General features: G+C 42.2%; 1 protein-coding gene across 1 annotated transcript in view; it reads right to left on the bottom strand.

The window, feature by feature from the left end:
• LOC310988980 (synaptotagmin-2-like) overlaps positions 1–13,860 on the bottom strand; it is a 55,651-nt gene that overhangs the window by 8,396 nt on the left and 33,395 nt on the right. Inside the window, exon 3 of the mRNA XM_083975815.1 lies at positions 338–556. Coding sequence (XP_083831941.1) covers positions 338–536 — 199 coding nt within the window. The 5' untranslated portion in view covers positions 537–556. The remainder of the gene's footprint in view (positions 1–337; positions 557–13,860) is intronic.

The following is a 13,860-nucleotide window of genomic DNA, read 5'->3' as shown; positions in this document are numbered from 1 at the left end:
TACAAATCAGTGAAGAAATGTATAGATAGTACATCCACAACCAGAAGAGAAGCAAATACTTTGACATTTGACCAACCAATCACTTAGCTTGCCCCCATGTCATGTCCTGGGCCAAATATATTTAGTAAGAGGTGCTAGGTTAGCAATTAGATTGGATGGAAATTAGATTTCTCAGCCATTAGAAGGGGCAGCCAGTGATCAATACTGAATGAAGACATTATGAGGCTGCCGACGCCTGCAGCACAACAGAAAATCTAATTCCAAAATCATTGCCTAGAGGCACATCAATAGAAGTTGGTTGATCGGAACAGGTTTGGGGTTTTTGTCTGGCACTCACGTGGAATCTTGTCGATTTCATTGAGGAACTTGTTCTTGATCTCGTCGAAGGCATCGTTCTTGTTGACTGGTTCGGTGGTGTTGTCATTATTGGAGACTGATGCGACAGGGGCTGGACTCAGAGTCAAGGCACTGGCCCCTGTTGGCTTAGCAGCGACCATGGGCGTTGTCTGATGCTTGAACAAGTTAAACTTCGTCATTTAGGCTGCACGCACAGTCCCTGAAAGACAGCATGAAAACAATGTCTGAGAAAAGTGCAATTATCCAGCAAACAGTCAATTCTTTTCCACCTGTGCATTAAAATCCATTGACGTGCCATTGCACTGTCAAAAGCAGATGCCCTCATTAAAGTGTTGTGCCGTTCATCCAATTTAAAGGTCTTTGGAGACATTTTGAGAAAGCAAAAGTAGTGCACACAATCTGGTGTTTACAATAATGCATGAAATCACCATTAGACAATGAAAAGAAGGAATGATTCACTCAACTCCCAGGCATCTAAAAACTCTGCTTGGTAGCTCAGGTGTTACAAGACAAAGTGGTTTGATCCCAGCCTCCTTCTGCAACCATATCCAACTGTGATTTTGCAAAATACTGAACCACAAAATTACTCTTTGAAAGAGTGTGTTCATAGAAAAGCGTCTGCTAAATAAATGTTATTTAATAGAGCAGGGTTACCATAAAATATGGGTCAGATTGCACAGGAAAAAAAATCAGTTAATACATTTTCCCTGCATAACACTGTGTAGAGTGAGTGTATCTTAAATGCCCAGGCCTGAGCCACCACTGTTTTTCTTCTGCATCTGCCACAAGAGCAAACACTGTCAGACAAACAAAATGAAACAGGTTTTTCAAGTGAGGCAAGTTTACATCTGCAAACTGTATTAGTTGGTTAAGCTTTATTATTCAGGGAGGATCAAGATGAAACCAAAACCAAGTTTGCAATTTGTAAAATAAATTGGGATCCATTTGTTTTTGAGACTTGGGAGAATAATGAAACTATTCAAAGCAGCACTAATGAAATTAAAAACAATTAGAAGTCCCTACGGGGATGAGTGTTTCTAACTCCAGTTTGTTCTGCAGGTAATTGGAGGAGAGTGGAGCACGGTGCTGAAAATGACAGTTTCCCCAGTGTTTAACACAGAAAATGACAAAATCTGATAAAACAGTTATTTTATCATCCACTGCATGGATATTTCACCTTGTATCTGTTGGCTGAATAGTTACAGTATGACCAAACCAGTATATTGTGTAATACACCCACATCAATACCATGATCAGTTTCAAACAATGTATCTCTGTCTCCACCGACTAACATGAATCCATGTGGAAAAAAAGAAGATAAACAACCAAACAGTTGAAAGCACCTTGCTTGCAAAAACAACTGAAGTATCTCGATTGAAGCTTCTGATGAACACGAGTCAATATAAAGGTTATACATTGTGAAAAAGAAAAGAAAGTAACATAACAAGCTAAAAAGTGATCACCGCTCCTACAGTATAAGGAAACAATCAAGATGTCATCTTCACTACACTTCAGTGAAACTAATTCTCTAACATCTTACTTTCCCTTTAATGGTTGCAGCCACATGACGCTGTGATGTCATTATAACGTCATGATGACATATTGACTCTAATTTACTGTATGTAGAAGCGACGATGACTAGTCGATGAATTGATTGGCTGATCAACTGAAAAATAATCTGCAGCTATTTTGATCATTGAATCATTTCTTTCTGCCAACGATTTGCATTAACTGGCTCCAGCCTCTCGGCAATAGGCAGTTTTCTTAATGAATATCTTTGGGAATTGAAGTGTTGGTCGAATGAGGCTGGAAACCTAAAAATATCAATGTGGACTGTGGGAAATTATAACAGACATTTTTCACATATTCTGTCATTATATAAAGGCCCTACGTGGACATGATGAGTCATGAAGAGAGGGTTATTATTAAAGGTCACCGCAGGGTAAATTGAATGAATTGATCCATTATTAGACATTATTGGCCACAGTATGTTAAGAGTCTGACCTGCTTAGCTAATTCTTAAACATGGCGTGACAGTAAGTGCAAAACAACTTTCAGAAATGTATGATTTAGCTGTTTTCTATAACTCACCCAAGGCCTGAGCCCTTTATCTTTGTACCAGTACTTCATAAAATGACTGATTGCAGTGGTCAACGCCACAGAGTCTGCCGTTTTATAGTGTTTCTAACATATTTCACAGGGTGGTGAGGTCAGCGGGTAATGATTGGAGATCAGTTACCTACAATATTTATAAGAAATAACCATCAATCCTGCATTTATGACACCTTTCTTTTGTCTGGACCTCACTCCGTTCTCGAGCCAACACTGCCTGGTCCAGGAAAAGGTGTTTAAGCGTGTCAAAAAAAAAATCTAAAATGAACAACTGCAAGCCATTCTCCAGTTGTATTTCAACAGGCCAAACAAATGTTCAATCAGAGCTCTTATCGGTTCCAGAAATCACAGTGTGACAAGTGCAGCTGAAAGCAGCCTGCCAGCAGAGTGATGAGTGATTGGGTGAGACCTCAATTCAGAAAGCAGTGAAAGATGACAAGCATAACAAGAGGCGACATCTGCTGTTGATTTTATTAAAGTCATGGAGATATGGACAAAAATAGAGGAATCTCCCATTTCTCAAATGCTAGGTCTCCAACTTGCTGCCAGAGATTCTGCTTCTATTTATTACCACATATTAATTATTTACATTGAGACTGACAGCAGGAGGGATACGCTTATATTATTCAACGGCCAGAACCGGGTTTATACATTTTGAAATATATGTGTCTAAAATAACTTGCGGCTGGTGTGTAGGCTGATGTTACAGACAAGCAACATCCTGTGAGAAGGGAACTGAAACACAATCCGAGGCTTATTGATGAAATGAGTCAGAATGGTTGTTTCATTTTTGTCTTATCTGTTGTCGTGTTTTTATGATCTAACACTCTACATCAGCTAATGGGGATTCTAATAAAATCATAAAAATCCTAGTATCATTTTCATCCATCTGACACATTTGGGGATGAATGTGTAGCTCAATAAAACAGCAAATGACAGGCGTCGCTGCAGTCTCCACTCTGTATGACACATTGCTGTATATATAGTGACAATGTTAAAAGCATCCACTCACATCTGGGGTTTTATGTGCATTTCATCCTGTTTGTCCCTCACACCAGGCCAAGCCAGTCCAATTAAATTAACATTCATGGATATGTGCTCAAGCATTTTATCTCCTCCACTCTGAGGACGGACAGAGAGGACATGGACTTACAGCATTGTTTTATTACGGCCATTAGTCCTGCTTCACAGCCAGCTCTTAGTGCTCGCTTCAACTGAATCAACTGTAAACCCCTTTTTCTTTGAAAAACACAGTCTTACACCTTTCAAGCCGTACCTTCAAACAAGGTGTTTAATAGTAACGATTTGTGAGGAATTAGCTGTGTGAACCAACAATGGCTGACACTGGAGACAATGCTTCTAGTTGGTCACGACGGCTCAGCCCTGAAATGTCGAAACCACCTAAGTATGAAATCAAACTGCTGAAAAGACTGGACCACAGCTGCTCTATGAGGCTGCACATAGGCACAGCTAAATGCTAGCATGTTCAAAATGAGAATGCTAACTTGCTGATTATCCCGTTCAGCATCTTAGTTTAATAGGTTAGCATGCTAACTAAAAGCTGTTCAGAAATGGCCGTTTGTCCTGTTTGTCGCGCCTCCTTCTACGAGTTTCCACGAGTTACCGCACGAGTTTACCCGAGTAAGGAAAATTAATTTGATCGGTCGTTATCGAGCGGGCGGGATATTCAATGTTTGGGGCGAGACCGAGCTCAGTGTGTGTGCGTCTCAGACGTTTGATTGATGGATGACGGGATCCAATATCAGTGGCTGATGAATCGTGAGCAGGGTGACATATACTTTGTGCGCCTGCATTATCCAATGCGAAAAAAAACTACCACACTTTCATCCCGGATTTACTCGAAAATATAATTTTGCACAAAGTTTGGGCTACATCGTCTGATAGATGAGTTATTACACTAATGTTAAGACCCACAGTGGGCTCAAATTCAAATTTATTTTCTGAATACCTTTAAGGTAGTGGCTGCATTTGCCCACAAGCCAATGTACTTTAATTTTTTTTTTTTTTTTTTTTTACAGCAATTAGCCTACGTTCAAACTGTTATTCTGAAAAGATTTGAAAGGAAGCTCCAAAGTTTATTTTGACAAACCTCTGACAGCAAAAATACAAAATCAGTATGTCATGATATGTGACAGTTTGTTGTCGAGCTATTAGACAAATCAAGACATTAGAAAATTCCTCTATGAGGATATTTAATAATAAAATGTAAGTGTCATGTAACTGTGTTAACTATTAAACATCTAGCCTGCTAACTGCAGCAGGAGACAGCAGTCCTTGTTCTGCTCTGCAGCCTCTGTGAGTTTTGTGAAGCTCCACATGAACCAGATCTTCACCAAAGCACAACAAGAACCACCATCATGGGGGCGCTCCGGTGGCTCACCCTGCAGAGCGCAACCAATGCATAGGCAATGTACTGGATTCGAATCCAACTAACAGCCCTTTGCTGCATGTCATCCCTGTTTCTTTCTTCCCTGAATTCCTGTTTCCCACGCTGTCCTATCATAAGGCACAAAAAGCCCCAAAATATATCTGTGAACCACCATCACCAGCTGCAGTCCAAGATGGTGGGGACGACAGACCTGCCTGCGGGACGACAGACTTGCCCGTAGGCAGCACAACCTGAGGCAGGACGAGTCAGGGACAAGTCTGGGCTTTCTGGTCAGCAGCCACTGAAGATTCAAACACTTTCATAAAGCACTGCATGTGCATGAATAAATAACCGTGCTGTCCAAACAAATACTCAATATGAGCTTAGAAAAAAAAAACCAAGAGTGGTTGTGACACAGTTTGTAAGCAGAGAACAGCATTGATGCCATGGCCTGTAAGCAGAAGATAAACAAACAAACAAAGAATCAGCAGAAAGATAAGAATCACAACTTCTGGCCAGGACGTTCAGAATAAAATCAGTCCAGCAGCAGAATGCAGATGACGATTACCATGATTGGATTGCTTTTCAACTCATAAAGATTGTGATATGATCTTTTTAACAGATCCCCCACCCCGATATGTGACTGTGGGTCACAGGGCCACATCCTCTTAGGACGATCAATGTTTGTACAGAATTTCATTGCAGTCCATAGATGCTGAGATACTTCAGTCTGGTGTGGCCTGATCCTTCTGACTGAAAAGCCAACATGTTCTTCCATACAGTCATGCTACTAACTTGGTTAAATATCAGAGGGATCTAAACTACAAATGCCACAATTTCCACACACAAAAGTAAGAAAACAGTGATTCTTAGTGGGAGGTTAATGGCTCCATCTGTGAACCAACAGATTAAATCTTGGAAAGGAAGTAACAGAGCTGAGATGCCCTTGAGCAAGGCTCCAGACCTCCATCCACTCCAGTGGAGCAGCACTGTGTCTAACAGATGAGACTGTTGTCATTATGGGCAGCTTTAGGTGTGAACGTGTGTGACTCTGTGAGTGTATATCAGGATATCAGGGCGCTGCTGAAACATGAGCGCTCTTGCTCCGGAAAAAAAAAAAAAACCTTCCCTGAATGAATTAAAGCTAAAAATAGACTTCTTATTCAATATTCATTTCATATAATACTCGATTACTGTAGTCTGTGGGAGTTTTGAGCTCCATCTCCCAATGTGAGTCTCATTTCGTTAACGTTTGAGTCATCAGAATTTGTTAAAACAAAATGGCTCGGCTCCATGGCCCACAGCAGCTAAGCTATGGGCATGATCGGCCCCTTATCGCTAAACACACTGCTACGAGTTGGATGGGGATCAAGCACTTTTATCTTTGTACAAACAGAATGCGAAAAGAAAAATATTGCACACTAAAACAGCAGTTTTATTGAAAATTAACTGTGATGCATAAAGGTTCAACACGTGCACCAGCTGAGACACGTGAAGGTGAAGGAGGGCGGTTTGGAGACTTTGAGGAAATTCGCTTGAGCGTGGGTGCTTGTTTTTTGTTTTTGTGATATTTAATGGATCAAACAGCTACTTTTAATTTTGTGAAAGAAATAAACACCCATTATTACATTTGATATGTCTTTTATACCGGGTGTCCACAGGAAAAAACATTGTGTTTTATACAACCAGAGTCTATCCATCAATGGAAAAGAAAAAATGATAGCTAATAACTTCCAACGCCTTCTCTGCCATAGCTTTCTCTTCTTCTCTGCACCTTCTCCTTTATTATTTATAGCTAAGATGTTATTAATAAGACCGGTGAGAGATGAGGACTTTTACCCTGACTCTGGAGTAAAGCACATTTCCTTTTGGATTTTTAAAATAATTTTTGTGCTTTCATTACACGGAATGGAGAATTGAGGGGGCGAGAGATGTAACAAAAGCCCCCATGCTGGAGCAGACATTGCTCAGCATTTTGGCCCCCAAGCCATGGATGTGCTCTTTGACGCATATTTAAAGAGATAAAATGCATATGTTTTATGCAATATGTACGCATTTTTTCTTTTTAAATATAAGAGTAAACACACATGCGAATAGATTACCACATCATATGTTGTCTCCATCATCATTAGAGAAAAATATGAGTCATTTGGAAACAGAAATATGCCTTCAGGCTAAGTGTTTTTACTTAATTATCCCACACCTGTCAAACTAATGACAGTAACTACGTCTCCTCGCTGTCACATGTAAATGCATGACGAATGTCGCCGCCTCCTTATCTGATATCATGCGTGTTCTGACCTACTGACCACATCATGTGACATCCTCCCCAGTGATGGGAAAACCCCAGCTTGGAGAACAAACCATGTGTGAGATATTGTGCTTATCGAGGGCTTATTAGCACCCAGGTCAGATCCAACAGAAAACAACCTAAGGAGAGTGCACTAAAGTCATGCAGCTGTTTCATTACACAACAACAAGTACCATGAACAGCAATTAATTAGCAATCTACATCCAGACGGCCGAGTCCTTTGTTTTCCCCCAGCCCTGACAACTTGCCTCTTTACTAGTTCACACAGCTGTCTGCCAGTGGCCGATCTATACTGTGTGTGTGTGTGTGTGTGAGTATTCAAGAACATGTGTGTCTTTAAGTCTCTGAACATAGATTTTCTTCCATTTCATCCATAATTAAATGCAGCACATGGTTCAAAACCGTATAAAGGTCTCGAGTCGGCACACTCTTTCAAAATGGCTTCTGTAAACGGAGAGAGAGCTGGATTTAAGGTCATGTGACGACAGCTCAGGGGCAACAGTCAGTAGCAGTCGGGCGGCAAATTAACTATTGAATATTAGTCATTGTGAAAGGTTGTTGTATTCAAAGAGAAACAACAGCCACGGCTCGGTTGTCACAGGCCACCAGACCACCAGGGAACCTGAAAGATACAAAGCAATCTGAATAATGTGACCCCAGTGAAATCATTCAGCCCCCACTGAGGCCCCCACCATCTGTGACATTATGGGTTATGTGTGGGTGGGTGGAGTGCTTGGCCTCCAGCTGAACTAGCTGTGCAGCTTCATTTCCTCTAAATCTTACTAATGTGATTGCTACAGTAACATGGGTTGGATTATTTAAAAAATCTACAAGAAGAACTAAAGGCACTCTGAATTTTGAAGATTTCAGATTCAGGCCCAAAAGCAAACTTTATGCAAAGTGGCGTTTCTTTCACGGAGAGGCAGATTATCTCTTTCTGGGAGGTTGCATGAGTGTGTGTGCTCTAATTTTGTATTTATTCTTTTCATGCTGAGTGACTCTTTCATTTCATCCCATTCCTGTCGAGCTATTTTAGGCATGCGCCAAGTTGCGTAAGATATCGAGGGTCTGATCTGAAGGATAATTGTTCAAAAGGCATCCCATGCATCTTGAATTTATGATAAACACATTTGATCAAATGGGAAGAGAGCACTGGCTCGGCTCGACTACCTCTGAGTCACAGCTGACCTCTGCTCTGTCTGGACTGGATTTCAGCTGAAAATGTGTACTGGAACATTTAGAGAACAAGGGGCATAGTATTTTATTAGATCCATCAGACAGAGCATTACTGTAGTCAGAAAGCTGAGCTGAGATGGTGGACTTGTTTCAATTAGAGATAATGTGCAGCTTTGTTCCTGAACTCTTGCTACTCTATGGTAATTCACCCCTGCTGAAATGGACTTGGGGCTCCCACAGTCATAATGGTCTCATTTTGGCCAATGTTTAATAGGATTACAGGGGGGGATACTGATGGCCACATTGCTTCTTATTTACCACTAAAGGATGAGATACTGTGTGGAACTTGTTCTGAGCCAAACCTAAGAGTATATTTAATCGCATAAGCACAATAATTCATTATTATTACTATTATAGAACGGCCGTGATGGTAATTCCTGCTATTATTCATTAAATGAGCTCAATGATGATAAAAATTTCACAAAACCCTCTAAAGTCTTTGGCTGAATGTAAATGAAAATACTGAGCTGAGGGACTGCCGGTGGCTCCACAGCACTACTTTGTTCACACTGTGGTCTTTACAGCTGCTGCATCTCTCAACGCTGTGTTCTGAGCCATGTTGCATAAAGATATCCTGCCCTGTTATCTCTCCAACATCACTCGCGCTCATATAGAGTCAGCGTACAGGTCCCGCGGCTGAACAGATTTTAGCCGTCATGCACAGTCAGATAAACGCCAAGTGCGTGGCAGAGACGGATTTCTGCAAGGTAGCCCTATCCTACAGTATACTGTAGTTGCAAAACACTCCCTTCCTTTGTCGTTTCGTGGTACAGAGCCAAGACACTGACAAAAGCTCTGGCAAACCCCGAAAAAAGAAGCGCACGGTGCAAAACATGTGCCAGAGCAAGATTCTGAAACTCTTGACCAAAAGCCTTTGAGTCTCCTGCCAAAATGCATCAGCGGGGAGCGTGCCGAGCCGCTGTCAGGTGGAGCAAATGTACTTGACAGTGATTAAAACAGTAAAGTCAACTTACAACGCACTGACTGCATAATGAAGATATGTATTATCCCCTTGTTTGGGTCGCTGTAGAACATCGTCTAATGCAATAGGAGGCTACTGTTAATGGTGACTCTGGGCAAAGACTGAAACTGTAGACGTTACTTGATGAAGCACCATTTTATTCCCTTCTAAGGTGAACTGGAGAAATCTATATTTTTTCCAGGTCAGCACAGTGACTTTAAAGGTACATTGTGTAGGAATTGCTCCCATCTAGCGTTGCGGTTGTATATCGCAAGCAACTCAATCGTATTTTTCATGCTGCATTCACGTGAAATTGGGCAGATGGCAGACGGACGACAGCCGCTGCACGTAATGGCTGAAGTCTCTATGTAAACAAGTGGTCTGTCAGCACGAGGCAAAACAATACACGTGACAATATGTTGTCATGGCGATGTCGTATTGTTTACCTGACCCACGTTTTACCGGCTTTCTCTGGACTTCTGTGACAAAAATGACATCTGGTTTGTTACTGACGGCCGTCTGCCCGACTGCAGGTGAATGCAGCATCAGTGTAACGCTCCATTCCTCCTCACTGCGTTACCGCGGTGACTTTTCACAGACGCCACCTCACCCTGAGCCGACAGCTCCGGTGTCTCCGGTGAGTTCCCGTGGTTTCCTACCGTCACGCTGCCACTGAACGTAAAAACATGGCGACACGACATGGCAGCCAGCACCGAGCTTACCCGCTCCATGTAGATATGAATGATATGAACGGCAAATTCAGAGCTTACCGGAACACTTCAGTTTGGTGTTGGTGGGGGGTGATTACTGGCTGATGAAAAACATACTTTTGAACGAAATACTGTAAGCGATAACAGGAGAAGTTACACAATGTCCCTTTAACCTTTACTCTGCACCAACAAACAACAGAGTGAATGACATTTACACATTCACTTGGATCTGACTCAGAACTGATCTGCAACACAGTCAGAACAACTGATTATGCAACTGTTCAGGACGGGACCTTTTCTGAGGCATCAGCCCCGCGTTCAGCATTCAGGGCTGCACAAAAACCCTGAATGCAAAAACATAAATAATACAAGTAACTGCAAGAACAGAGACTGACCATCAATCACAGACGTCAACATGGCAATTAGACTTTTTTTTTACGCTGACAAAATGCAAGTGTGCATGAGGAAATCCTGCTGGTGACAGTGGTGGTCAGAGGGCAGCCACTCAGATAAGGATGTCAAAATCATCTCGCTGAGGAGAATTAGAGAAAGACCTCTCCCTCATATATGCCATTGTGTTCCTGACCCAAAGGGCAGTCCGGAGAGGCTCATTGACAAAACCTGCTTGTGTAGATAAAACAATGCTGATTCTCACCTGCCCGCTGAATGTGACTCAGCTATTATCAGGAGGGGTCCTTGAAAAAGAGGTGGGAGGCGCTGGGGTTTGAATGCTGAGAGAGGAGCTGCAGGGATCATTTACAGCCAGTTGCCATACATCCTCCCTCTCTGCCCCCCTTAGCACAACCCCTCTCCCTGTCCCCTGATAGGTCGTTTAATCATTCTGTCACAGAGATAGTGACCCAATCTGCATGTAAGGCTGAGAGGAGAAAGAGGAGGGGGCTTCTGCAGAACGGCAGATAGGCCACAGACATCCTTGTTTTAAAATATGTAGAGAGTGAGATATGAAATCACTTCTCCTGTCACCCAGACTCGTCCATTGTGATTGTATTAAAGCAGTTTGGCAATGGTGCCGTGTTAGATGAGAAAGTCGATGCTAATCTCATGTGTGTCCATTTAATGTGAAGTGCAACCAGCTGCTGATTAGCTTAGCTTTAAAGCCGCAACTATTCGTCAATTAACTGATAAATAAAATTAAATTATATGATGTGAATGTGAATGAACAAATGCCAAATATTAGCTGGTTTCAGCTTCTCATGTATGTGTTGATCTGCTTCTTGTCTTCACCACACGTGAAAAAAAATGAAATTTATTTTGGATAGCTAGTGGAGATTTCGTACCACTTAATTGAGAAAAATAATCAGTAGCTTAGCACAAAGACTGGAAACAGAGGGAACAGCTAGCTTGGTTCTGACCTAGGGGAAACAAAATCCACTTTACAGCACCTCTAAAGCTCAATAATTAACACATTTCTTCTCATTTGCATAATCTGTGCAAAGGCCAACAACAAGTAAAGAGGGTTTTACAGGGACATGGTGAATTGTTTTTTACACTTCAGAGCTATGAAGTGTAAATTAGTGAGCTTCAGAGGAGCCGTTAAGAAGATTTTGTTGTTACCACTGGACACAGCCAGGTTAACAGCTTCCCTCAGATAACTAGCTGCTGGTTATACAGTAGCACTGAATCTACATTAACAGACATGAGGGTGGTGTTGATCGTCTCATCCAACTCTCTGTCAGAAGTGCATTTCCCCGAAAATGAAACGATTCCTTTTAAACTAACTACTGGTTTGATGTGTGACTTCCTATAAAGAAAATGACATGGTAAACTCAAAGGTTTATGCTGTAAAATTGTAGGAATTACTCAAAACATCCCCGGTATGATGAAACACAGTGAAAATCATTTCACTCATTCTCCACAGCGAGAATGTTAGCCTGCTCAGTGCTTCGCTCTCTGACCATCACCAATCCTCTCCTCCACAACAACAAAAAAAAATCTGGCATGTTTTTCTCCTTCTAAAGATTAAAAAAAAAAGTGAAGAACATGCCCCGTCAGCACAGTGGGATGTTCAGACTGGTGATAGCGTCTGACCGTTTAACACCGAAGCTCTCTGACTCTCTGGCCGGCCAGCCTGCCAGCAGCAACACACCATTACATGGGCTGGGGCCAGGACTGGGAAAGCTCAGCTCTCACCTGGAGTGAGAAGCTGGCAGCAGCTGAGCAATCACAAAAAGATAGTTGTGTTAATGTGTCAGAGGGTAAAATCACTGACTCATTCACAGGGTCCAGTGCAATTGGCTCTGTCTTCTGTTTCTGCTTGTGGAATTCAACCTAAGCCGAGAGATCGTATATTACAATCTAATGAAGCAGCGGGGAGCAGGAAAACAGTGGTTATATAGGTGAAAGAGGGTGCACACAGTGAGGGAGACGCAATTTAGACAGCTACACACTGAGAATAAGCCTCTTTTCTCTCGCCTCTTCTTCTTTGAGCAGTTCCAGCATTTGGGCACCAGCTGGCCTCTTGGAGGGAGGAAACAGGAAAAAGAAATAAGACTGGTGAACTTCAAAGCATCCTCTCATTTTTCTGGTTATGTATGAGGAACTTGGAGAGTATTTCTCAGTGTGAGAGCCACTGGGAGCGGCGTGCCTGAGGTACAGACTTAATGAGCCTGTCTGAATGTTTTAGAGCCTGACAAAAAAAACAAAAAAAGCATCTTCAGAGCATGCTCAGTATCAAACAGCCTCCTGCTCGCTGGATATTGGAGAAGTAAACACATATGCAGGTACAGTGCAGCTGAATATACAGTACACATCCACATCCAGTGATCCCACTCACGGCCTCCAAACAAACCCTGTTTGTTTACTATACTTCTGAAACCTGAGTGGTCACATGACCTCTCCAAATAAAACCCATTGACTATCCCTGGTAATCACCACCACAGTGACTCTGGGGGGGAAAAAAAACCTGATTTAGACGTCATGATGTTACTTCAGGACACAAAGCCCGGTGAAGACAGAGGGACAGATGATTCACTTTGTGCGTAATGTAAAAAAAAAAAAAAAAAAAAAAATTGTGTTTGGGTTTGTTTTGAAACCACAGAGGTTCACACCGGGCCAAAATCCTCAGGCTCCCAACAAAAACACCTTTGCTATTTTTAGTCGGTGTGTTTGAACGATTTTGAATTAAACTTGATCTAATGAAAACTCTCCTGCTAATGATGCAGGAGACCAGGAGTCAGCACATTAGGCAGCAAGAGGTAGCCAAAGATAGGTTTTGTCCTTGGTACTGTTACCTCAGTGCTGCCTGTGGTATAGGTCCCATGAGAGACAGCAGAAAAAAAGAGCATCCTGCAGCACTTTATAAAATCCCCACCCCTCCACTCTCCACGCTCCTCAGCACAACTGTCAGCCTCTCTTTACGTCCTGCTACTCTCTCTCAAAACACAAAGAGCTCCGTCCTATGTGCCTGCTTTGTTGCATTGTGGATATAATACAGCTCACCTGAGGTATTTTTAGTGTAGTAGTGTACTGTCTTTTTTTTTTTTTGGCTCCACTTCACTGTTTCCTGGTGTTCAGGGAGGCTGTGAGAGACACCGCTGTAGCTACAGGGGTAAGCAGAGCATCTGTCAGCAGGGCAGCCTCCTGGACATTCTCCAGGAAAGAAGTGCTACACCCACAAGGCAAGCTAAATGAGGCATGATCAATGAGAATAATCTAGATACACAGCTACACCACCGAACCCCCTTCTAAAAAAAAAAAAAGAAATCCATGCAGCTGTCCCTGATGTGAAATTATAAACAGATTGCATACAGTTTGCATGAAGACA

This window comes from Trachurus trachurus, assembly GCF_905171665.1.
Source record: "Trachurus trachurus genome assembly, chromosome: 7".
Taxonomy (NCBI): Eukaryota; Metazoa; Chordata; class Actinopteri; order Carangiformes; family Carangidae; genus Trachurus; species Trachurus trachurus.
The sequence above is the reverse complement of the archived record's forward strand: the minus strand, read 5'-3'. Positions and strand labels throughout refer to the sequence as shown.